The sequence below is a fragment of the Centruroides vittatus genome, unplaced genomic scaffold (assembly GCF_030686945.1).
Source record: "Centruroides vittatus isolate TY-2023 unplaced genomic scaffold, ASM3068694v2 scaffold_907, whole genome shotgun sequence".
Taxonomy (NCBI): Eukaryota; Metazoa; Arthropoda; class Arachnida; order Scorpiones; family Buthidae; genus Centruroides; species Centruroides vittatus.
The window spans coordinates 842,618-869,103 of record NW_027122720.1 but is presented as its reverse complement, the minus strand read 5'-3'; the positions used below and the strand labels follow the sequence as shown (position 1 = coordinate 869,103).

General features: G+C 29.8%; 1 protein-coding gene across 1 annotated transcript in view; it reads left to right on the top strand.

The window, feature by feature from the left end:
• Window positions 1-25,007, top strand: part of LOC136990392 (toll-like receptor 6) — a 122,940-nt gene extending 97,933 nt beyond the window's left edge. Inside the window, 2 exon segments of the mRNA XM_067288783.1 lie at window positions 20,250-21,473; window positions 21,475-25,007. Of these exon segments, the coding sequence (XP_067144884.1) occupies window positions 20,586-21,473; window positions 21,475-24,153 (3,567 nt within the window). The 5' untranslated portion in view covers window positions 20,250-20,585 and the 3' untranslated portion in view covers window positions 24,154-25,007.
• The last annotated feature ends 1,479 nt before the right edge of the window (window positions 25,008-26,486 follow it).

The window sequence follows — 26,486 nt, the reverse complement described above, 5'->3', positions numbered from 1 at the left end:
ATTATCTTTTTACCACTCTGCTACACGTTCAGATTCTATAAATTATGTTCGGTTACTGTACTCTACATCCCTAGCATCTATAAATTATTTCTACTGTACTATAAATCTCTTTTGTACTAGACTAAAACCATGAATGAATTGTTTGCATCCTTAAGATTTTATAGGAAAAATTGTCATTATTTATGTTTATATACGAATTTTCTTCGATTTATTCGATGAAGAATGTTATAAATTAGTTTATTCTTGTGATAATTTTATCATAAAGCATCTTTCAAGATGCGCAAGTGATGCTGAGGATGCGGAGGATGAGTGCAGTTTTTTTAATTTAACCAATTGATTTATCAGTACTAGTTTCCAAGATGCACAAGTGATGCGGAGGATGCGGGGATAAATGTAATTTTTAGTATAAACAATTGATTTATTATTTTATTTACGAAAAACATGTATCGAATTGCTCATTAAAATGATGGATAAGAAGGAAAACAATTGTAAAAAAGGAAGAATTTTTAAATAGAATGCTAAAAAACATCGTTACGTATTGTTATTTTTAGTGTTTTTTTTTCTATGTTTCTAGTAGCAACAAAGAGGAAAAGATTCAAATGTGCAACCGTAACGAGTTAAATAATCCTGATTTATGTGTTAAAAAAATAGAAAAGGAGGAGGAGGAGAAGAGGAGAAGGATGCGGAGGAGGAAAGGAGGAAAAGTATAAGAGAGAGAGAGAGAGAGAGAGAGAGAGAGAGAGGGGGTGGAAAAAATATTTTTTTTGATAAATTTATTCTATTATAACATTAAAAATACATTCTTTTCTTGCGATAAATTATAACTATTGTTTACACGCGATCATAAATCTTAAATTCTAAACAGGTGGTTCTGTACATCTTGTCAATCCGGGATCAATGGTTTAAGCTTAGGTCAGGCACGCACACTTCAAAACGTATCTATCTGAAAAATTAATTCTGTAGGAATATTTAGAGTTTGCATGCCTTCTTTTACCGTCTTGGTTAATTATAAAGGTTTATTTAAATTAATTGCAGTGCTGCAGTGCCGAGAGAAAAATCTTTCTTTCAGTGAATTTCTTAGTTTTACCATTTCTCAAGCCAAATTTTCATGTTTACGAAGTTTTAATGTCGCTAATTTTACTTTAAATTACTTGATTGTTCGTAATTTTCCATCCTGAAACAGCAGTAATAGTTAAATTGAGCGTAAATTTAGTTAGATAAGAATACAGCCGAAACCTCGATAAAGCGCCGATCCCCTACAGCGCTATATCCGATCAATGCTCGTGCAACGGATCATCCGTGTGTCCTTCGTTATCGCTGAATTAACAAATGTAGTGTTTTGCGTTGTAAAGAGTGTTGTGGTGTCTTTCAAGCTCTCAAACCCCGATATTGCGCGTAATTTCTATTTCTTTAAGATTCTTATTCGGTTTAGCGCCAATTTAATAGGCGAACGAATGATGAAGCTATATTAATTTGTGTATTTCAATCAAATATTTGAAGATATACTTGATTTCTTCTGATATATAGCCGTTGTTTGAAAGTTGTATATTGATTTACCACATATTATCTTATACATAAATATATGAGTATAAATATAAGATATACTCAGGATTAAATTTTGATATAGATCTTTGATCTTTTGTATATCTGAAGATATCTTTAAATAAATTTACCTAACGATGATATACATACATCGTAAGATATAGTCTATAATAAAACTCTTTGTTCGTCTTTGTTGTTTTATTTCTTATACAGATATACGTGTGTGTATATCTTTGTTATATCCTATAAAGTATATATTTCTATAATTATGTTTGTAGTCTTAATATTTGCTGAAAACTCTTTATCAGTTATTTATAAAAAATCTTAGTATATGTAGGTATATCTTCTCTACACGATATTCAACAGATATACAAAACAATACAGAAATTACGCGAAATGAAGGATGTATATCTTGCTATATTACATCTAAGAGATATACGATATACTTGCCTACCTTTGTAACAGATCAAATATACTTTTGTATATCTGTATAACCTTTGTATATCCACATATCTATTTGCATATCTTCGTTTATGTTTGTATATATATACAAAATAATACAAAAATTACGCACGAAGAAGAATGTATACCTTGCTACACTGCATCTGAAAGATCTGATATATTTGTATATCTATATGTTGTTTATACATCCGCATATCTCTTTGTATATGTTTGTATACACAATATAATACACATACTTTGCTCAGAGAAGAATGTATTTCCTGCATGATATACCCGTATATTTTTATAACCGATCAAAATACTCTTGTATATCTTTGCACGTTAAAACCTCCGAATAGCGGACACCATCGGAACCGTGAAGTTTGTCCGCTATTCAGAGGTAAATGTAGTAGATGTCCTATTTGAAAGATCTGGGGATTTTAATAATGGTCGTTAAATAGAGTGTCCGTTAATGGAGGTTTCCCTGTATGTGCCTGTAACAGAGCAAAGATATCTGTATTGAAAAAAGTATTTTAAATATTTTTAAAAGGAAAAAAATCATAAGATATTCGTAAAAATTCACTGAAACTTTTAAGAATAACAAGAAGATGCTGAAGATGAAGCGGAAAAAAAATTGTATAAAATTCATAAATATTAATTAGAAGCTCAACAATTGGAAATTAAAGAATAAATGCTTTTATTATGTAAAATAATCAATTATTATTAAATGATTTTTTTTTATTTCTCTAGAATATTTTCTAGATTCGCTGTTCTACATATAAAAGTTTTATATAAAGGTTGCTGAAGGCATCGAATCAGTTTGACAAACAGGAAGCAAGAGATGTCTTCCGACTGCTGTTGACACTTGCCTCTAGGTGGCGCACGGTGTGAAAGACACCACCTGGCGGACATCTAGGAAAACCGTGCAGTTAGCTAAGAAAACATAAAATAACCTCCTCGTTACTTCATTGTAAACACAATTATTGCCAGGAACCGTAACTAGAAAAGTGATGGGGAAATTTGTGATTAAGTACAGAAAGTTATACAATATAAAAATTGAAAAAGTATATATATATATATCCCTATCACCGTGGGGATTTTAAAAAAATATATTAATTAATTAAACGATATTTGCCCACTGTTTTAGCCTTCGGGTTATTTTTCAAAATGGCATTTTCTAGATTTGTTATTGATTTTGGGGGGTTTTCACTCATTGAAAAGTTTTGTAATTAATTCAAAGCTCGGTTTTCTGGATGAATGAAAGCGTTAAACATTGTTTTTTTTTTATTTTAGTTTAATTTCTTAGAACGTTAGATTTGATTGGATTCGTGGATAAGGCCACGCCACACACGAGCGATCAGGGTGCATTTATACAGGAAAATGGCCCTCATTTAGGTGTTAGGCACATGAATAAAATCCGGTAAACTCCACGTTGTTCAGGCTGAACCCACGACTAGTGTTCAGTAGTTTATCCACTCGTATCTTAGAACATGCGTAAAAATGATTTTAAGTTGTGATTCTCGAAGTTAAATGTATTGCTTGGTTGGTGACATGCTGGACCACAATTAATTTGATCGTGGGTTCGCGTCTGACCAACAGGCTGACCACGTGGATTTTCCCAGGTTTTATTGACGTATCTAACACCTAAATAGGGGCCAGCTTCCCGTAGGAGGTCCTCTTGGGAGGCAGATCGCCCACTTGTTGCTATGCACCAATCAATCCAAATCTAAATCCTATCACGGTTATGAGACAAGCCTGATTCTCAGTGGGGTCTCTCAGCATGGGTTGAGGAACGGTAAACGATGCTGTAACCGCTACTGCACATGATGAATTATGGGAATCAGGACAGGGTTCAAACCAGGATCTTACCCGAGTTAAGTTGAAATTTAATTTCAATGCTGATTTAAGAGGATTCATGAAACTGAAGTTGAGTTAAACGTCTGAAATTAAATGAGTTTCAATTGAATTTTTGAAACTAAATTTAACTTCAAGACGAGTTTTTTAACGTTGATTCAGAGTTTATTTATTAAAAAATTCTGTATATAAAATTGATTTAGAAACTCCATTCTTGAAATTGATTCTGAGTTCAATTTTTCGAGAGATTCTTAAAAATTGATTCAGTAAAATCGTTGAAATCATTGCAATTTCTAGAAATTGATTTTAAATTAATCATTGATAAGTTTCAAAAACCACATTTTTTTTAAAAAAAAGAGATATTTCATAAGATTAATTTAAATTCATATAAAAATTCGACTGATATGTATTGATTTTCATTATGTAATTATTGAAATTCTGATTTCTTTTGCTGAAGAAATTTAAAAAATTTAATTTTGAGTTTAATTTCAGAAAATTATCTTAAAATCAGTACATTCCATTATCGTGAAGAGTATATTTAAATTGATTTTGAATCAGTTACCTTGAATCTCTTAATACTTGACTAGGGTGATGGATCGATGTTGACTGTAAAAAAATTCGAAATATTTCTATATTATTTTCCAACTACAATGTTTTTTTATTTCAGTAGTTTCTTTTTATCACAAAAATATCAGAAAATATAAAAAAATATTAAAAAAAATAAAGCGCTGGAACTAGTACTAGAAACTTTTTACAACTATTACAGTGAGTTGCCATTGATCCTTGATGGAACAACATGAGAGCCAGTTGAGATTCTTAAAATTTTTTTCAAAAATTAATTTAATTGTTTCAAAAATGATTGTTTTCTGTCGTAGTTTTTGAATTTAAATTTGAAGTTTATATAGTTTTACTAGTGTTACGTTGCTCCCAATCAACCAAGCAATCTGCTAAGAAAGGATGTATGCTGGGAGGACTTTCTATAAGAAACTGGCTCCTATTTAGGAGTTATACACGCGAAAAACACCCAACTAACACTCTGATGCACCCAGGATCAGAATTGATAAATTTCGACTTATTAACTGAATTTTTTTCATATTGATAAGTGGCACATTCACAGATTTGAGGCTATAAAAATCGATACTGAGGTCAGTAAATCGTAAACTAAACGTAAATCCTGCTAATTTAATTAAATATTTAGTAAAATTGTAGTATAAATTATTTAAATAATTAAAAAATTTCATTTAGAATTCGAATTTTTATAAAAATTTGGTCATTTTACAGAATGAAATTAAAATAATTATCGTACACTTTATAAATGTAAATATATATATATATATATGTAAGTAACGAGTTATATTGCAACTTATCTAATTTTATTGTCAACAAAGAAACGATTTTCACCTGTTATATTTTGAAGCCTGGAGCTGATTCTTCTCCTTGTTGCAGTCTATTGAGTAGCTTCAGGAAGTGAGAGGAAAGTGAAACACTCAAGATAAGAGTTTTCCACTGTCTAAGTCCTTTGTCAAAACAACTTTTGGTAGATATGCAAATCAAAGGTTTGTTCCATTTTCTGCCTCCGGTTCTTCTCCCTTTTCGTTAGCGATTAGATTAAAGCATCTACAGCTGTGTGTGTGTGTGATCTAATAAAGTTTTCCAGTGCCTTCACCCTTATCGGAAGCCATTGCCAACCTCCTCCTTCTTCTTCAATTACTTCAACCCTTCGGCTGTTTTCCTGTAAAATTTTTGAATCCAACTGGTTGCTAGGCCTCTGGGAAAATTCAATGAAACCGTTTCTTTATTCCTATACTCCACACCATCGTCGTATGTAACCATAGTAGAAAACTACTTGTTTCTTTTAATAGTTTTCAAGAGGTGATTGAACTTGGTTAAACAAAGTATGTTGACTTTTATCGCTTCTCCTACGAGAATACCATTTGTTTTTTCTGTTAGTAGAAAGTTGTTTTATACAAATTCCATTTATTTATACGTAATTTTAAATATTCATGCCCTAAAAAATAAAAAAAATGAGTATAAAATCTTCGACTATTTCTCTTCACGTTTCGTGTGTCTTTTTGTTTTAATAAGAAATCTACGTAATTTATTTGAACTTTAAGCTTATTTATGTATTTTTATACTGTTTTTTTTTCCCAGTTTAAATATAATTAAATACCTTACGAGTAGAGAAATGTCTGCGAATGTTGGCTTCATTTCTTCATTGTTTATTTCTCTTTTAAGCAGGATTTTTAAAATAATTTATTAATAAATTATTATAAAGACGTGTTTAAAATTTATTTATTTATGCTCTAATTTTATTTACAATAATTAAACGTTAATTAGAAAAGATAAATTTCTGTATAATCCTAGACGAATTTCTTCCACGTTTTCACGAATTCTCTACGTTTTATACGTTTTTACTCAAGAATTTCTTAATAAGTTATTATTAATGAATAAATATATGAAAAAGTTTATTTAATTTTATATAACATTCCCCCCGAAAAAGGGTGAAAATTCCTATAACTCGGTTTTATCTTATACAAGATCCCTATGAGATTCTACACCAATTCAATTTAAACCTTCGATACCATAAAAAATAGAAAGAAAAACTATTTTCGAGAGGTCAAATTTCACAATTTCTTTACCCCGAGAAAAAAAAAGCACAAACAAGAAGACAATATTTCTATATACAAAAATTACGTTAGTTTTTTTCAAGAAATCTTAACAAGAATAAAATGTTTTAGATAAAATTCGAGAGGCATCCCACAAGAATTTTAGATTTATTCAATACTTCTGTACAATTTTTTATGTTTTTGTTCTTTTATTCCTTTTAGAATTGTAGAAAGGAAGCTTCTTGGAAATGTCAGGCATCGAATTTGCGTCTATTGAAGTAACAAACGATATTTGCCACCATTCAAATAATTTGATTTTAACAGGCTCTTGTGGTTCTCTTGGTCTTGTTACAATTTCCCTGTTTTCAGGCTTTCAAGTAAATCCCAAGTGGGACTAGTTTCCCATTTTCCGCCAACAGGTCTAAATCCTTCAGATCGAAAACCAAGTCTAAATAAATTCTATTTTTATCGCATTAACGTAATATTTATCTCTACACTTCATGTTCTCTGAAGGTAAAGATGAGGAGGAGCAAGAAGAGGAGAGGAGGAGGAGGAGAAGGAGGAGGAGGTGGAGTAGCATAAAAAAATTATAAAAAAAAAATATTATAATGTACTGATCAAGTAAATTTCGTGGAATATATTCTATTTTTACAGTTTTTTTAGAACTGTTGTAGTATTTTATAACTGTAAAATCATCTCGGAATATTTTATGAATTATTCTAGATAATTGCTCAATTTAAAGCCCATTTTAAAGTTATTAACTTTTTAAATAACAATATAATAAGTTTACATGCTTCAAATATATATAAAATAAGGTAAATTGTGATTAATTCGAAGATAACATTGTTGAATTAAGTGTAATTTAATACATTTTATTATTATTATTTTTAAACCATGTTTAAAAGGATTTAGACTATTTTTAATGTAAAATTTCATTAAAAGTGGTAAAAAATTACAAAATATTTAATTCTTTTAAATAAGGACATAAATATGAGCTTAAAAATATATTGCTTAGCACGAACTCACAAACACGAGTTTCTCAATTAGTAGTACGCGACCTACAATTAAGACACGAACCTTCTCCAATAACTTGATGTACACGATCTTGAACGTTATATCACAGCAGTAAACCTCGCTAAAACGTACAGATTTATTAGTTTAATCAATAAACGTTGAGTCTATAATCTAGGGTGGCCCAAGTCAGTCGACCAAGATAAAAGAAAGTCAACAGGCTCAGTTAAATGACTTCTCAGTTTTGTATGTATATGAAACTATAAAACGAATTGAATTTTATTTAAATCAATAAAAATGATGTTATGAATTCCATTTTGTTAGATAAATATCGATTTAACGAAGTGAATTACAATTATTTTCCTTTTGATAGTGTCTTTTGGCGTTGTTGTTTCTCGTATCCTCCGAGGCTTTCTTCTTTGAAAATAAGTCGAATATCCATTTTTATCGATGCTTCAATATTATTGGCTTTCGTGTAAAAATAGTTTGTATCGTCAACCAATGTCAAACGTTTATATAAAGTGAAAAGAGTGTAGCACTATGGCGAACAAAAGTCGATAACTCGATAAATCGATCTTCGATTCTCATCATGTAACAGAATTATTCCCTTTTTTCTCCCCCTTCCTTGTATGAAATTTGTTACTATAAAAAACTGTAAAGTGGTTTGATCTTTTCTAGAAATTGGGAAAACTCTAGAAATAAAATGAAATCTTAGCACTTTATACTAATAATTCTGATCGGTTGTATATTGTTAAGGTGTAAAGTTTAGTTTTAGGATACTTATTAATGGAAGTGTCTCTATTTTATCAGATTTTACAGCTTTTTGAACACTAAATTTCGGCTCAAAATGTGATTGAAAATCAGGACGTGATGAAAATATGTTCTGTCTGTGAATATGCTTGAAACGATGCGTTTAAAACTCAAAATAAGTGAACTTTAACCTTAAGAAACCTTAAAATATGTTAAATTTTCCTCGACCTAAGCGAAGAAAATCAATGATTGAAAACCAGGATGCAGGAGAGCAACCGAGAATCACTGAGAATCACCATCCGTTATCACGTGGCGCACGAATTATTTTTGACGTATTCTTTATAACAGAGCAATTCGCCTTCGTTAATTACGGAATATCCTACCCTACCGGGTCGTAAATTGTGGTTTAAGGTAAAAGGAAATAAAAGCCCAAAAGGCAAGCAGTGTACAGAAACATAAAATATGCCTGGGATAAAGTTACTCAGGCGAAGAAAAAAGGTAACAGATGTTACTCTCGGATTCTCTCATCAGTCTATTATAGCCTCAAGACTTTATCGTAGATAGGAGGTAAATGAGAAATTCTCACTACGTCAGCATTGTCAAGACTCCTATTCCTATTAAATCCCATCCAATGGTTGGCGCAATGAATTACAAAAGGGGGGTTAGGAATGGATGACGTATAATATTTCCTGAGCTCTCGCAGAATTAATACAGGAGCTAATCAATCATCCTGGTTGTTTTGAGGGCTATGACTGCAATCGAGGCATACGTGTCACCCCAAGATACGTGATACTAATTCGATCAATCTAAGTATATAAAATAGACTACTTACTTTATTCCACTCCAATAGTTTTATAAGTGATTGAGGTTTATTGTTCGTGAGTAAATCCTCTTGAATTATTTATAGGGATATATTCCTTTTTTTAAAGATGTATACCCTATATTTTAAATGTGTATATATATATATTATTATTTTAAACTGTTTAATATTCTAAATCACGCTTGTATAATTATTATATAGGTTAAATTATGTAGAGTAAGTATCGAAAAATCGCTTACAATTTTAAAATTCTGTTTATTTTTATGGATTTTAATACGTGCCATGGTTTTTCTTAAAGATTAATAATTAATTTTTTGTAAATTTTTCGCGATTTTTACAGTAAAAATATAAAAGAACAGACTTTTTATATAAAAGAACAGACTTAGTTTAGTAGATAACATTATAAAAATACTAAATCAAGGTACAAATTCTGCATTAGATAAAATTATTTATCCAATTTATATTTTTGTTGAATACTTCTTGGGATTTAAAGCACAAATTTTTAATAAATAATTAAACTAAAATGCAATTTTTTACTTAAAAATTTCAAAAAATCATATTTAAGAATTTTATATTATTATTTTCGAGCCATTTAAAAGCATTATTTATTAATTAATCACTCAAATTATAGCTTAAGTAGCGCTTCTTTAAATATTTCTTATTGTTCTAGATTACTTTTAATAAAATTTTAAGTTACAAATATATTTAAAAAGATTAAAATTGAATTTTAAAATAAAGAAATGTACGTACATTTAAATTCGTAAACTTTTAAAAGTAATATTTTCAAGTGTGTTAGTATATATTATTACATTATATCCAAAAATGTATTGTTATACGTGAAAAGAAAGTATAAAAATTTTTCTTCTCTTATTCTACTTATTCTCAGTTTTCAATTTATTCTAGATTTTAAAACACAAACATTAATATTAGTTGAAATAAAGTGCTTAAACAACGGTCATCTACATCACGTGATATTCAAGTTTATTTTAAATCACGTCACACTTTGCGTGATTCGCAGTGTCCTAGTGGACTACGTAATGTGAAGGAATGACGTACAGTGCTTGGGATTTCTTGAAAGGGCAATTGCTGAATATTTAATAAATATTCAGCACGCGACAATACGTAATTATCATTTAGCTCCTGTTTATATTGTTAAACAATTTTCTAAAATAGGTACGTTACAGATAGATTTAAAAAGTATATATATATAAAACTAGAATAATTTTAAAATATTTGCTTTTAATGCAACAATTGAATGTGTTATTGTTACGTCACGCTTGTTATTTTTGTAAATAACAAGCGCGAAACTTTAGTAATCAGTTTCAAAACATACGGCGAAATTGACGTGTTTTCTTGCCATTGTGACGTCTATTCGAAATCAGCTGATAAAAAATAAATACTCAATTTTATTTGAAATTTACATTTAATATCATTTACTCAATTTTTAAAGACGTGTATTGCAAGGAAAACGCATTTTCTTTTAATAAATAAGATATAGGATAACGTATAAATAATAGTATTTTATCTTTTTTACTCTCTATTCTTTATCCTTTAATCTTACCAGTTGGAAAATTAATAAATCACTTTCTGTTAAAAGGTAAAAAAAATATAATCTAATTCCCAATTTAAAAACACAAAAACATACGTGTAAAGTCTTGTTTCTACGTTAGTGATTAGGTTACTATAGAAACACAACTATATTTATATATATATCAAAATTTGATCCGAAACGATACACTACATGCCTGATAACAGAAGTAACGATTTCTGTAAAATATTGAAATGCCTTCATTTTTTTCCTTTTTTTCTGTCGTGAGACTTATAGATCATTTTAAGAGAAAGCCAGAGAATTTGATATCAACAATACATCACTTCAAAGTCCGGAACGGACGGGTTTTAGATAGGTTCTGTTACTATCCGTTCCCTTGAGAGGAAACAAAGACTATCGATATAGCTTTGATATAGACAAGGCAACTTCAAACGAAGAACAGAATTTTTTATATATATATATATATCTTCTTTCCTTTCAAGAGGGATTGGAGGGTCACGAGTAGAGTCATACACGTTCACTAATTGTTTGATCTGGCGATCTGGTTCAGTTGTGACGTTCAACTAACAGTCTGTAGCAGAAACAGGTATAAAAGAACAACGATGTTATAAATCTGTTCGGAAAATTGTTTTGTTTCGTGTTAACGTGGAATATTTTAATATTTGTATAGAATAATTCCATTATTAAAAAAATTTATAGTTGGCTGTCGGATCAAGTTTTTATCTGACGAGAAAATTAGGGAGGCAACTTATAGGTTACACGCTTTTAATTATTTTGAATTGAAACTCGGTTACTTAATTATAGTGTAAATGTACGATTGTACAGATAAAAGAGGGTTCAAGACTGTTAGCAGTTGAATTGTACAGAGATTAAAGCTTAAGCAATGTCATTGTTAAGGTAGCGGAAATAAAAGGGTACGTTATTAATACAGCACAAATGAGGCGTGGGAGAAAGAGAGGGAGAGAGAGAGAAGCTCTTTGTCACGATATTAACACGAAAGGAAATACGTGATAATTATTCTCGTGCACGAAACTTGTCTCAAATCATTGCCTTTACCATTCTGTTACATTTTCTGCTTAATGGAGAAAACTTCGTTTAACCTTTGCCACTTAAACTTGACAGCCACAGAATGTCAACAGCACTGTTTTCATCCAAGTTATGTTGACGTGTCTTCATCAAGAGTTCTGTTTACTTCTCTTCTCCTCCACCTAATGAGAATTAAGTAAATGTCAATATAAGGCGCTAAATCTCAACAATGGAGTTGATGTGGAACACGTTTGCTTTTAATTCTTGCATTGTGTTCTGTTACGAGGAAGAGAAAATTGATGTAAGAGTTTTAATTATATAAATTAATCTACTGTAGATAATGGATATTTTAAGATTAAAATCGCTAAATGTAATCTTTATAATACGTTGCCAGTAATTATATTAAGCAAATTTTAAACAGTTTTTAACCATGAAAACTTTAATAACTCTTAACTTGAAGGAGTTTTTAGTACATTATCTCGTCTATACACACAAATTAGTATAGGAAATAGTTAAATTAAACATAAAATTTTATCTATTTTATGTATATATCGTGCATTAATCGAATATAATATATAAAATAGTTCAAAAAAATAGCCGGGTTAATGAAAAAAAAATCGATTTAGATACAATTTATGGGGCTGTAAAATATCCTGTCAATATAGGAAGTGCTTAAAAACTTATCAAGTGTACTTGAAAAAAGCGAAAGTATTTAATTATCATATCAATAATTGCATTCACCTAAGGAAGTACAAGTTTATAAACTTGTCCTGAAGGCTTTATCATAAAAATAACTACTTTTTATACAGAGCTTCAACTCTAAGACATGCCTATTTTTTTCTAATCCCTCCTCTCCTGAATTTTTCTTATATAAAATATTATTCATGGAACTAATTACATTTTATTAATAAGAGCCGCTACCTTTACGGATAATAATTTAATTGTGTTATGCTATTATTAATTTCACAACGATTGTTTAGAGTTGCGTTAAGTGTTGTTGTTACTCTTCTTCTTATTATTTTTTTCTTCCCTTTCCTTCCTTTTCTTCTTAGGTCATTGATTCTTAGATTTGATAAGATTAGAAAGGATTAACATTAATAAAAGTTTAAAGAATGTAATAAACTTTTATTTCCCATTTGGATTGAATAATTTATTATCTTAATAGTTGGTTGGTAATTTATTAAGTTGAAGTGTTTTTCTGGATAAGATTTCTGAATGATGTTATCTTAGTTTTTTTTCCCCTGTGTAATTAAGAAATTGTGATTACTTTATTATAGTCCAGGAATGTCTAAAGAGGTCAAAAATTATCATTTTTATTTAAAAAAATTATGAATTTTATCTCCAGATGCCGGTTTCTTCTGAAGAAGTTTGATCTCCAACAAGCAAATTTGATGTTAAATAATTATATTTTAAATGAATAAAACATTGTAGTACTGAATATAGAATAAAGTATACATTATAGAGAAGTTATATATTAATTTTCATAAAAATTACTTGAAAGGAATATGAGTTTAAAGCATATTAAATCTTTACTGAATTATGCTATGCAGGAAAGTTATCCAGCAGGAGAATTTTAAATAAAAAACAATTGTTAATTAAGAATTTGAGTAATTATTTAAAAAAATAAATAATTTTAATATATTTATTTTAAAATTTAGCTTAAAACTTTTAATTTTATGGATACAACATACTTTTTCTTAAGAAAATATACTAACCAGCGAATACATTTATATTAAATAATATATTTTAAACTAATTAAAACAAGATATAATATTATCATTTTTAAATAAATTTCATAAGTTTCCCACGCATTAATTTTTATAAAAATTCATGCAAAGTTTAAGCACATTAAATCTGTGTAATGTCGGCTTCACTGTTTAATGTTATATCGTAAAGCAAACTAATAGGGGAATTTTTCATAAATCCTCATCTACACATTCATTATCGTGGTTATAAACTTTAAAATATTAAAATTATCATTATAATTATTCTTTAGAATAACTAGGATGAAGAGAGTTAGAATTTTCCTACTTGAATATGAATGTTAAACTTATTATTTTTTTAATAGGAAACTTCCTTTTTAAATGCATTTATTCAAAAATTTATATAATATTCTAAAGATTTTACTCTTTTACTAAATTAGAAAATTGAATTAATGTTTTATTAAGACTTTTAAATGAACTGGATAATAAAATATGCAATGAATAATTAATTTTTTTGATATTTTTTTGGTGTAAGTAAATACTTCATCTTAAATAAATAATGAAATATTGTATAAAGATGAATGAAATAAAAATAAAGTAAATGTTTTTAGACGTTTCTAGAATCTTTTTGTTGTTTTAAACTAATAATTTTCTTGTTTTAAAGCTTTATAATCATTATAATGTTTATAACTCCTGCTAGGTTGCTTTACTTCATAACCGCTAGTGATGCAGTGAAGCCTGAATTGCATGGCTTTAAAATGCTGAAAATGCATGAAAAATATTAAATGTCATAAATAATTAAATTGTAAATATAAAAATTAATTTATCTGTTTGCTCTTATGATGAATTTTTAAATTTATAATTATTATAAAAATGTGAAGAAGTCTTTACGAAAGTGCCCCTGATGGAAGGCTTTACTGCGTAGGTAAATGCAGTGAAGCCAACATTACACAGATTATTGTATAAAAATGGATAAAATAAATATTGAATAGCATAAATAATTAAATTTCAGATAAAAGAATAAATGAGAATATATTTTAAAATGATTTTTGAATATTTTTATCATTGTTTATATCGAAAAACCTCACATAAACATAATTCCGGTACTGTATCTATCGAAGTGAAACTTATTTTTTCGATTTTTTTTTGAAGCTAAATTGATTCGTATCTTACAAGAAAAGTTAGATTTAGTTCATATATCATAGTAGAATTCCCCAATATAATTTCTTTTTATAGTTAGAAAGGACATCATCCTTGAAGTACACGTTTCTCATGGCTATTTATGTTTCATACTAGCATGTAGAATATAAATGACCAAAAAAAAATACTACATTGCTTTCTTAGAAGTGAAGTTCCTAGACGAGATGTTGATAGCGTTACTTCTGAGGTGAAGGCTACAAAAAGAAAATGATTGATTCGATGTCACATCGCAAACTATAAAGAGATGCTGAGGAGTCATCTTGATGGTGAGACTACGGAGAACGTGCAAAACGTATGAAAATAAGATCAAAACTAAAGCATAGTCTTAACCAATTGTTTTTGTGTAATTTATTAATAGTTTAATAAGGTGAAAAGTCATATTAATCCCTTAAATCATTAAGGGATGCTGTGGATCAGTTTGGAAGTAAGATCACAGAAAACAGGAAAATATACAAAATAAAATGGAAACTGGAGTATATACGAAATATATCTTTAATAAAATAACGAAAGGATGTTAATTAATAGCTATAAATCACAAAATTTCGCTAATGACACTAAAATTTTAGGGATATTGAAGAGTCATCTCGATAGTGAGATCGTAGGAAGCTGAGCAACGTGTATTAAAATAATGATAAGAAATGAAGTATATGTAAGATGTATTCCTAATAAATTATTGAACTTTTCAATTACTACATTAAAAATGTACAAATTTTTACTTAAATTTATAATTTTTATTACAATTTTATATCATTTTAAAACATGTTTAGCTAATGTACTTCATTTAACCAAGTGAAATTTTAATTTTTTTATGGCATAGTCTTTCAAATTAATGTTTAACGTTCCTCTTATTCGTATAATTTAATGTTTTTTTTTCTAAACTTAATTCTTTGAATGATATTTTGTTTTATTGCCACATTACTAGGTTTCATCAACACAATAGCAGACGGCGAACTTTTTTTTAAAAAAAAATAAAAGCGGGAGAAGATAATACATCGTAATGTATTTTAACAATAAAAAAATCCTTGAGAAAAACCTACATTACTCCATCAGTAGCTATGATAATCGTCGGAATTCTACCTTGTAATTTGATAGACATCAAAATGTTTTCTACGCAGAAATAAAAACAGGACAATGCTTAACCAAAAATACATTTTCTCGACTATAAAAATGTGAAATTTAATAAAATATTTCAATTAATTTTCTTTATATATCATAGGAGAATCATTAAATATTCTTTATTATAAGGAGAGACGAACGTTTCCAGTGTAGATGATCGAAAAAAACAACCTTCAAACAAAGACGTCCTTCAGATGATCTCCCTACTAAGAAGTACCCTATGATCCTTAATAACTGATTAATACCCAATTAAGTCACAGTAACAATACAACAATGGGGGAGATCAGTTATTATTCTATAACAAACCACTCACCATAACTCTTTAATGAGCTCTTGTGTAGATTTAATGTTTTATATCGTGACGAAAACAAAACAAAAGTAGTTAGTAACAATAAAGTTTTATTTACTTTAAAGACGAACTCATCCTTACCTCCTCTCTCTCTTCCTCCCCATATTGTACAGTTTTAATTGAACTCAGTTTTATTGATGTTCAATATTTTGGTAGTGTAATGATAATAACTTTACACAATACCAGATAATTAGTATGATAATGTGATAAACAACATTTCTATAACAATTGAGACGTATTCTATTATTAAAATCGCCCCGTATCGTTGGTACTGTACGTCGTGTTAATTAGTACTTTGCGCTCTTATTCAATGTCCAAACGTTGGTTTATTAATACGCCTCTCTACTTAATACTTTCCTTTGTTTGTCGCCATTATTAATAAAGGAAAATCTGTTACGTTCATTGAGATATTAAAGCAACGTTTCTATAACAGTTAAATATTCCAAATATTCCCTGAATATTCATCAAACGTCGTAGTGTTTATCAAATGATTGCCATTGTTAACTTCTTTATAGCTAAGTTTTATGAGTTGTCGATAGTACTAGGGTCGTAAATTTTATCCCTCTTTTTTTATACAATGAACTTTGAGGGGGGTTTATCAGTAGCGAAGCACGCATACCAGTTGATTCACGCAAGCTACCGATTTAATTGGTTTTTGCCACTTAATGAGCTCGAATTTTGTTAGTGTAGTAGCATGATAAGTTTATTAGCCGTTTTGCTCTAATGGCATCCGAAAATTAATCAGAATTTTAAATCTTTTTCGATTCTACAACTAATTTTATTGTGTTTTACTCAAGGACTTAATGGTTCCATACGTCCTTCTTAAGTTTTCATCGAGTTTTGTTTTAATCCCATTATTTTTAAAATTTACGCTGTTAATCTAATTAAAGTTTATTTATTAGTTAAAATAATATAAGATGTAATTATAATTAAGATTTTTGGCAAGTTATAACTCATTTAAATCGATTTAAGAGCATAAAAATACATGATTTATGACGATAACATGGAAACGTTATTATGAATTGAGATTCGAATAAATTCGATAAATTAATATTTAACTGTACAAAATAGAGATTTTTCTTATTTTAAGACATTAAAATTAATGTTTATTAATATATTATTCTGTTTAATTAAGTAAAAACCTCGTAATTTTAAAACGTTAAACGTGTTCGGTTACTTAATTTAGTTACTTGCTTATAACTTATTTTAATTATTTTATTTTAAGAAATAAGAGAATAAGAAATTAAATTTATTAAAAATTAAACGCATTTTAAAATAAATGATAGCAAAAGAAGCGATTAAAAATATTCAAAATGGCGAAAAAATCACATCGACTAAAACTAGAAAATAACATTCAAAACTCATATTTTACGTCATCCTTGTCACAGGTTGTCGTCATCTTTGGCATGTGAGATGTGTTTTCTTGATATTCTTGACACTGCTGAGCTGTTTGAATCCCAAAATATCACAGAATAAACACGGAATGTTATATATCTTTTGGATTTTTCACACAGAATTCTATGTTACGTTTTTGCTCCTTAATGGCCTTTTTTTCCCTTAAAAAAACATTAAATTTAATGAATTTTTACTTCTATTTTTCTTATGCAAGTGTTTTTTATATAAATATTAATGTGTTCGTGCCGTCTATCTGCGATAGGATATTGTATGGAAGTGATAATCTGATCTTATATCCGTACTTCCTCATTAAATGCCGGATGAGAAAGGAATCGTTTATACCAAATTTGACCTTTGAAAGATGAAATTTTAACGTGTTTTGCATTAAAAAACACGTATACGGGTCAAAATTTTCTTTAAAAACAGTAAAAAGTACAGTTAAACACTCAATTCTACAGCGTAGAGAAGAGCGCAAAAAATGGTCGGCACGTACGGCTGTCTGTGCGATTTTGAAACAATTTCTGAATTAAATGAATTCGTCATTAATTTTTGGGCTTTATAAACTAATCAATAAGAAACATATAACAAGAGAAACAATCATACAAAAGTGACAAAGCCCGAATGAAACAAAGAAAATTTCATTTTCTGTCCTTCTTCTTCTTCTTCTTTCCTCCCCTCCTTCTTCTTGTAGAAAATACCTTTTTCGTTAATTTTATTTTTTCGTGATTCAGTTAGGTTTGTTGTTCGAGAAGAACTTTTACTCATTTAAGATTAGTAAAAAGGAGAATGAAGGAGAAAGAAGAAGAAGAAGAAGAAACAAGTGTTACTTTTCTTCCTTTAAAACTGTCAAATTAATTGAAATTCTAGAATTATTTTTTTAAAAGAATTATTTAAAACTTCTCTCAGATAAAATAACTTTAAAGATTAACTAATATTTTATATAATTCTGTACATAAAAATAATAATAATAATATAAAAAAAGAACGTGGAAAGATCAAGTCAAGTGACATTGCCCTGAGGCAAGACAAGCTTTTTATAACGTTTTTCTACCTTTAATATTTATTTATTATTTTTTAAAATACACTTCGAGCAATCAACCTTTCGTTCTATTAAACAAATATATATTAAAAAAAATAAATAATATTCTTCTGAGAATTAATGGAAAAATAATTTATTTATATATCAGCATCTTAAGATGCATTTTTTAAATATTCTAAATCTAGAATATATTTTATTATTGTTGTTATTCATTCGCATAAAGTGTACACAGTATAAAAAGATAATTTATCTTTATATACATTTAAACAACGTATCATTTTTCATGTAAGTGTATTTATGGAATTTTGTTTGTTTAGACAAAGTTTATCTCTCTTTTCTCTCCTCTTAACATTCATCTTGCATTCAGTTTGTAATTATAATTCAAATAAAATATCTCAGTCATCACTTTCTAGAATTCCACACCTGCATTTTATGCCTTTGGATTAGCATTTTATCTTCTCAGGCTCACTTTATCCTGGTAACCTTGCGTGTTTTTTCTTCCTACTAAACATTCCTTTTTTTATAAACTTTTCTTATGTTTAGAAGTTAATTTAATCTATAAAATTATAGAAAAAGTACTCAAGAATATATATAACTCATTAATATTGCTAGACGAAAGCTTCCATTGAGAGCATAGATACATCCCTGAGCAATTTATCCCTTCTATCAGAAAAGATTTATAACTGATAGAAGGGATGAATCGTCTTCTATCGCTTCTATTAGATCTAGAACTTCTTACATTTGAAGGAGTAAACTTACATGTGGTACGTAACAAGAGATATCAATCTAACGTAGCAATGTATTAAGAGTTAATGCTCTCCTGTTTATAAATCTAGCAGCTCTTAACGTGTATAAGAAGCATAAAACTCTAACTTTTATGTATAAAAAAATAAAGTAAATATGTATATTTAATTTTCATCGACTACCCCTCTTTTCTCTATTCAAATCCTCGTTACAACTTTGGTCTGTAATTACCAAAAATAACACTCGTTCCACATTGACAAGTAACGAAATATGTTTTCCAATAAATCGATATTGTTACATTCTAGATGAGAAAATCAATATTTTAAATCTAAATGAGAAAATGATTTTAAATCCATGTTATAGATCATATATCATCAGGAAGGGTTCTCATCATTACCAAGAATGAACTGATGAAAAGCTTCTGCATCCCCCCTTTCTTCCTCTCTCTCTCTCCCCTTTCTCTCCATCTCACATACATATATACATATATATATATATATACACCTATACATTCATACATATTTCCTGTATCAAATCGAGTGTTTCTACTTGAAAATGTCTTTAATTTTCACATTCCTACTATACCTAGTTATCAGGCTGTTGGACATTGTTGTCTAACCTTGTAACCGTAGTTAGAGATGGCAAAGGACAGAATAACTCGTTTTGATTATAACCTCTGACCCCGGAAGCGATACGTAGGAAAGGTTATAAGGTTTTTTTAAGGGATTGCACTCACGAAATCGTATACATGATAAATGGTTTGCGAATATATTGACTTCCATTCCTGCTGTAGGTGTAACGAAGCGTATAGATGAGTAGATGAGCATGGAGAATTCTTTTTTATTATTTTATTTTGTGTAGTGGGAATGTTGGATAATGTAGTAATGAGAATTCAGGAGAGGGAGTTAAGGGCAACTACACGTAACTTGATGGGTTATTCTTCAAAAATTATACAATTTCCTTATAATTTAATGGTTTAAATGCTAGGTTTTCGTCTTCATAAATTAAGTTTTAATCATGTAATTTAAAAAATAAATGTTGTTTTTAGATGCAAAATACTTGGATAATTATATAGTAGATTTATTTTTCTTATTTTTCTTTGTAGGGGAATATATTTTTGAAGAAGAGGAAGAAGAGAAGAAAGATGCATAAATTACAACAAAAATTGTTGGAAATTTAAAAGAAAATTGAGTTTTAAAATAAAAAATATATATACTATATATATATATATATTATATATATATATATAAAACCCCAGTGAAGGATTATCTATGCATTTCTTTTCTTCCAAAATTATAAAGATTGGAAAAGGACACGAATTTTTAATCGTGGAAGAAGTAACGAGTACATTTTTGAATGGCCAAAGGAAATCACAGTATTCAGGATAGCAATACGGCAAAAGTCGTGCTTTTCACAAGAAACGTATCATTATCCTGAACAAATGTCAAGAATTCTTTTTCATTTTCTGTTCCTCATCACGACATGTACTGCCTTGCACTACACGGCTCCGGAGGACTGTCAATGGAGTCCTGCTGGTCAGGATGTGTCCTTAATATGTCGCGTAGATGCCATCAGCTCCAATGGTCGAAGCACCAACTTCACTCTTATACAATCAGATCATACCACTTCACTACGGATACTGTGCGATGATGTTTTGTTCGAAAGTCATCTTCAGAACGGATCTTTATCTCATCTTAAACATCTTAAAAATCTTCATATAGAATATTGCAAGTTATCAGTGCTTCCAAATGGAGTTTTCCACGGTTTAAACGACCTACGCCATCTTACAATCCGCACCCATAATAAAGAATGGGGTTCGATTTCACTTCGTCTTGCACAACGCGTGTTGCATCAATTGAAACACTTAGAATACGTTGATTTAAGCTTCAATAACATTATGGATCTTCCAAGTCACGTCTTTTGTGAGCTACATTCCCTTAAAATGCTTAACATGAGCCAAAATTCATTAATGGACCCCAACAGATTGGATTTCGTCATAAATCCTGATAATCAATGCCTTCCTGAATTACTCCAATTAGATTTATCGGGTAACAATTTTAAAAGCCTGAATGGGGGAAGCTTTTCTTCTTTGAAAAATCTACAACAGTTGGATTTGAGGAATAATATGATAACTGATCTAACCAATTCGGCCTTAGAAGGTTTAGGAAAGCTGCAACTGCTGTATCTTTCTAACAATTACATTAAAATTATACCCACGCAGATATTCAAGCATACACCCGATCTTAGGGAGATACATTTGCAGAATAACTCGATCTCAACGCTTAGTGTTGGTCTGTTCAGTGGTCTTCAGCAACTCTTAGTTTTGAATCCTCAGCAGGAATGATATAACCAGCTTGGGAATCACGTCTGAAGTGCTCTCAGATTTAATACGCTTAGTAGTCCTCGACCTCAGCCATAATCATCTCAGACACGTTGACTTCACCACATTTCAATCTCAACATAGTTTACAGATTCTTTACCTGAGCTACAACGAAATTGAAACTATCGCTGATAATGCATTCTCTTCTCTTTATAACTTGCATACATTAATACTGACAGGGAACCACTTAAGGAATCTCGATGTCTTCACACTCAATGGCTTATATGTGTTAAGCTACTTGGGTTTGAATGATAATAAACTCGAGCACATACATCCCGATGCTTTCAGAAACTGTAGCAGCGTACAAGACTTAATGTTAGGAGGAAACAAATTCTCAAGTTTTCCATCATCCATCTGGTCTTTGCAATTCCTACGCACACTTTATTTATCCGGTAACAGCATCAAAGAAGTGACTAATAATACCCTGAAAGGTATGAAACATTTGTTAAATTTATATTTATCTAGGAACGAAGTTGGTAATTTAAGCCGTGGTACCTTCAGAGATGTACCAGCACTGAAATATTTGGATTTATCACATAATAAGATTCAGGCCCTGGAGCATGGAGTATTTGACGATGCTCCAGATCTCCATACAATTACCCTTAACGACAATTATCTTATGGATATTAATGGACTGTTTATGAATTTGCATTTTCTCCAACATCTCAACGTCTCTAGAAATCGTATCACATGGTTCGATTACGCTCTCATTCCAACCGAACTAGAAATTTTGGATCTTCACCATAACGAGATTGAAACTCTTGGTAATTACTTCGAACTAGAATCTGTTCTCCATCTGCTTTTCTTAGATGCATCTTTTAATTTCATCCGTGAAATCAACGCGGCAACTTTTCCTAACAAGATCGAAAAAATCCGCCTGAATAATAACAGGATTAAAATGATTAATTCCTTTACTTTCATGGCTAAGAGCAACCTTTCTTCTGTCAATCTAACTAATAATTATCTTCAAAGTTTAGATATTAATGCATTCAGGCTGAAACCCATTACTCCAAACAAGCATCTTCCAGAGTTTTTAATATCTGGTAATCCCTTCTTCTGCGATTGTACTATGGAATGGATGCAAAGGATCAATAACCTGGACGAGACTCGACAATACCCAAAGATTGCTGACCTTCACGAAGTTGTGTGCCAGTTACCATTTTCGCGTCGTGCTCCCTCTGTCCTGCTTTCTGATGTTAACTCTTCGGATTTCTTGTGCAAATACAGGAGCCATTGCTTTGCGTTGTGTCATTGTTGCGACTTCGACGCATGTGACTGTGAGATGGTGTGTCCGGAGAACTGCACCTGTTACTCCGACCAGACGTGGAATACCAACATAGTTGACTGTAGCGGACGTGGTCACTCTTCCATACCAGGCAGGGTGCCTATGGACGCCACGGAACTCTATCTGGATGGTAACGAGATGCCGCACCTTTCCAGTCACAGTTTCATTGGTCGCAAAAATATGAAGGTACTTTACCTTAACAACAGCAACATCCAAGAGATAAATCAGAGAACCTTTAACGGTTTGCAAGCTCTGCAGATCCTCCATCTAGAAAATAATAAGATAAAGGAGCTGCAGGGTTACGAATTCGAAAACCTCACCCATTTACGCGAACTTTATCTTTCCAACAATCAACTGAAGCACATAAGTAACTTCACATTTCTAACCTTAAAATCTTTGGAGATATTACACATGGATCATAATTACATGGTGGAATTTCAAGTTTGGAACTTTAATTATAACCGGCGACTCTCAAACGTCCGTCTTAGTCACAATGTATGGTCGTGTAGGTGCGAATATTTGGAGAATTTTCAGGAATGGTTACAAGTTTTTGGCGTTTATGTGAAAGATAGTGAAAATATTCGGTGTTATCAGAACCAAACTGGTGGCTTATTCATCTTAGAGTTTAATGCCTCATCTTGCTCTAATTATACTGCCATAACTTATTATCAAACTGTCTTTTCCAGGAACTATATGCCAATAATGATAGTAGTACCCACGCTATTCATTCTCGTCCTTCTACTTTTGATTTTAGCGTGTGTGTATCGTCGAGAGATGAAGATATGGATCTACAGCCGTTACGGTGTTCGCCTCTTCCAAAGAAGTCATTACTCACCCGATAGTGAGAAATTGTTCGATGCTTTCGTGTCTTATTGTAAGAAGGATGAGGCTTTCGTGGCACAGATTTTGGCACCGGAGCTCGAGTGTGGTCATCAGCCTTATAGGCTATGCCTCAGATATAGAGATTTGCCTATGGTGGGTTACGTTGCAGAGGCTATTTCTGAAGCCGTCGAGTGCAGTCACCGGACTATAGCAGTGGTATCAGAGCAGTTCTTGAAGAACGAATGGGGTCGCTTCGAGTTGAAGACTGCATATCACGAATCACAGTGCAACAAACGTCACCGATTAGTTGTTGTGCTATTGGATAAGATTTCATTCAAGGAACTAGATCCAGATGCTAGATTATGCCTCAGATCTTCTCTTATAGTCCATTGGGGCGATAAGAGATTTTGGGAAAAGTTACGGTACGCTATACCCGATAATGGTCGAAGAAACAGCACAGAAAGTAGATTACCGTGTTCATTGACAATGTCTGCGCAGTCCAATTCTGTAAAACTCGTATGATGGGCTGTCCGCCACTTTGTTTTTTTTGTTTGTTTTTGACAATGTGAACCCTCTACATGAGACCAAGCCCAATAAGTAGCGTGTGTTTGTGTATAGAGAATGGTTTACTTTGAGAGATAGACGTCTCGTGTATAGTGGTGCATGCTCTTTAAAAAAATCTTTTTACTTTTTAAAATTGTTTTTATAATTTTGTGACTGGTGCATCACCCACTATTATGCAAATTGGAAAAGCAAAAAAAAAAAAAACAAAAAAAAATATACTTGAACAATATTTTGTTAGACGAAAGATCTAGTTCCTTAACTTGAATTGCATAATGATAGAGGGTACTAACAGACAGATTGACGCGTGTACATTGACAAATAGTGTCTTGCCTTAAATTGTAATTAAACTATTCGGTGAAACTAATTATAGAAAACATAAGAAAACAATGGTTTTACTTGTAAAGCAACGAGATTTTGTAGTATGATGAATGTTCATGTCTATGAAGCAGTTTATTGAAGAGAGCTGAATTTGCATATTACTTAAGGAAAGAAACAAAAAAAGAAGAAAAAAAATTATATATAAAATATAAAACTCGATTAATCGAGTAAATTGTATTCTTTAGTCGCATAAACGACTTCTTTAATGACGTCCTATATGTTTTACATTCTCATATCAACAGAATTTATTCCGTTTTTTTTGTATTTCTGTCAACCTTCCTCGATGGTAATCGCTCTCCAGCTGTGATGGACTGCCTGATTTATAGAAGAGGCTGTGAAATTCGGTGCTAGAAAACCGACATGAACGTCCATGTAGAGTAACTACCGCCTCTATACATTAAAAATTGACTGTGATAAAAAAATATATATTGGTAGTAGTAGTCATGTTGCTTTCTTCTTTATAATATTGGAAATTTATCAGTTTGGCTTTTTACCAATATAACATAGTAGCATATACGACTTTCCTTCTCATAAAAACCCTCCAGAAATAAAAGAAAAACAAAATACTTTTCTTCGTCTTGGCATATACAATAATAATAAAAAGTAAATTTAAACTGTAAAGAAATATTTTAAACCTTCAAAAAATTGTATAAATGTATAAAACTTTGTCTAAATTTCTCATTTTTACAAGCAAAAACGAAATGTATAAGTTCAATACTTTATAAACATAAAAGAAATATATATATATATACACGTTCTATAAAAAAATATGGGGCTCTTATCCAAAAATTTATAAATTTCAAATGCTTGCTTCAAAGCTTATATTCAAAAATATAAGAAGAAAAATTGCATATATATATATCCAAAAATGCAACAGAAAAAAAAAATTATTTTAAAAATTTATAAATATATTTAATTCCTAAATTCGAAATTCTTGGAGAAAGGATAAGAAAAAAAAATTAGAAATTCTCATGTTTGAAACAGCATTTAGATAGAAAAAAAATTATTATTCATGTTCAAAACTTTACAAAACTTTACTTTAATATATAAAATAAATAAAAAAATAAAATTTTTCTTATGTTCAAAACATTATAAATAAAAAAAATAAGAATATTTATACTCAAAATTTTATAAATAAATTCCCTCACGTTCTAAATTTCAAGGGAAAAAAAATGTGTAAAATTTACCAATTTTTTTTTTGGAGTTTTATAAAAATTCAGATGCTTAAAATACTTTAAAAAAAATTATTTATCGATGAGGAATTATAATTAAAATAATTTATAATTAAATATAAATAATTTTGTATATTTGACACCACTCAATTTATTTAGTAAATTATCAAATTTATTAATGATGTGAACTTTTATCATCATTAATTTTCTTTTAAGAAATGTTTTAAATAACTTTATATAATTTTATTATTATCATTATTTATTATTATTATTAAAGATTTGTACGATATTCTACGAGTTAATTGATGTCAAAATTCTATAACACGTGCGATAATTATAGTAATTGATGATTACGCGATAGCGATAAATCGCGCAATCGTTAGCGATTTAAGCGACGAAATTTTGCGAGAAATAATTTTTTTTTTTTTTTTTTAATGTTAGTTTTTCTAAAAAAGGGTGTTTAATTTAGGAATTTTATTTAAAAATTATTTTTCTACATTTAATACCAATTAAATATTTTTTTATGCCCATTTAAACCTTATAAAATGGCATAAAGATGCTGGTTTTGTCATTATAATCGCTCATCACAATTGAAATAAATAACACATATTTAATTATTTATTTATAACTATTAAACACTTATAAATAATTAAAAATTAATTATTTAATTAATACATTTTGTTTAATTTGCACAGAAAGCAAAATATTATCTCGCTCTGTATCATTAACAAAGATTTAAAT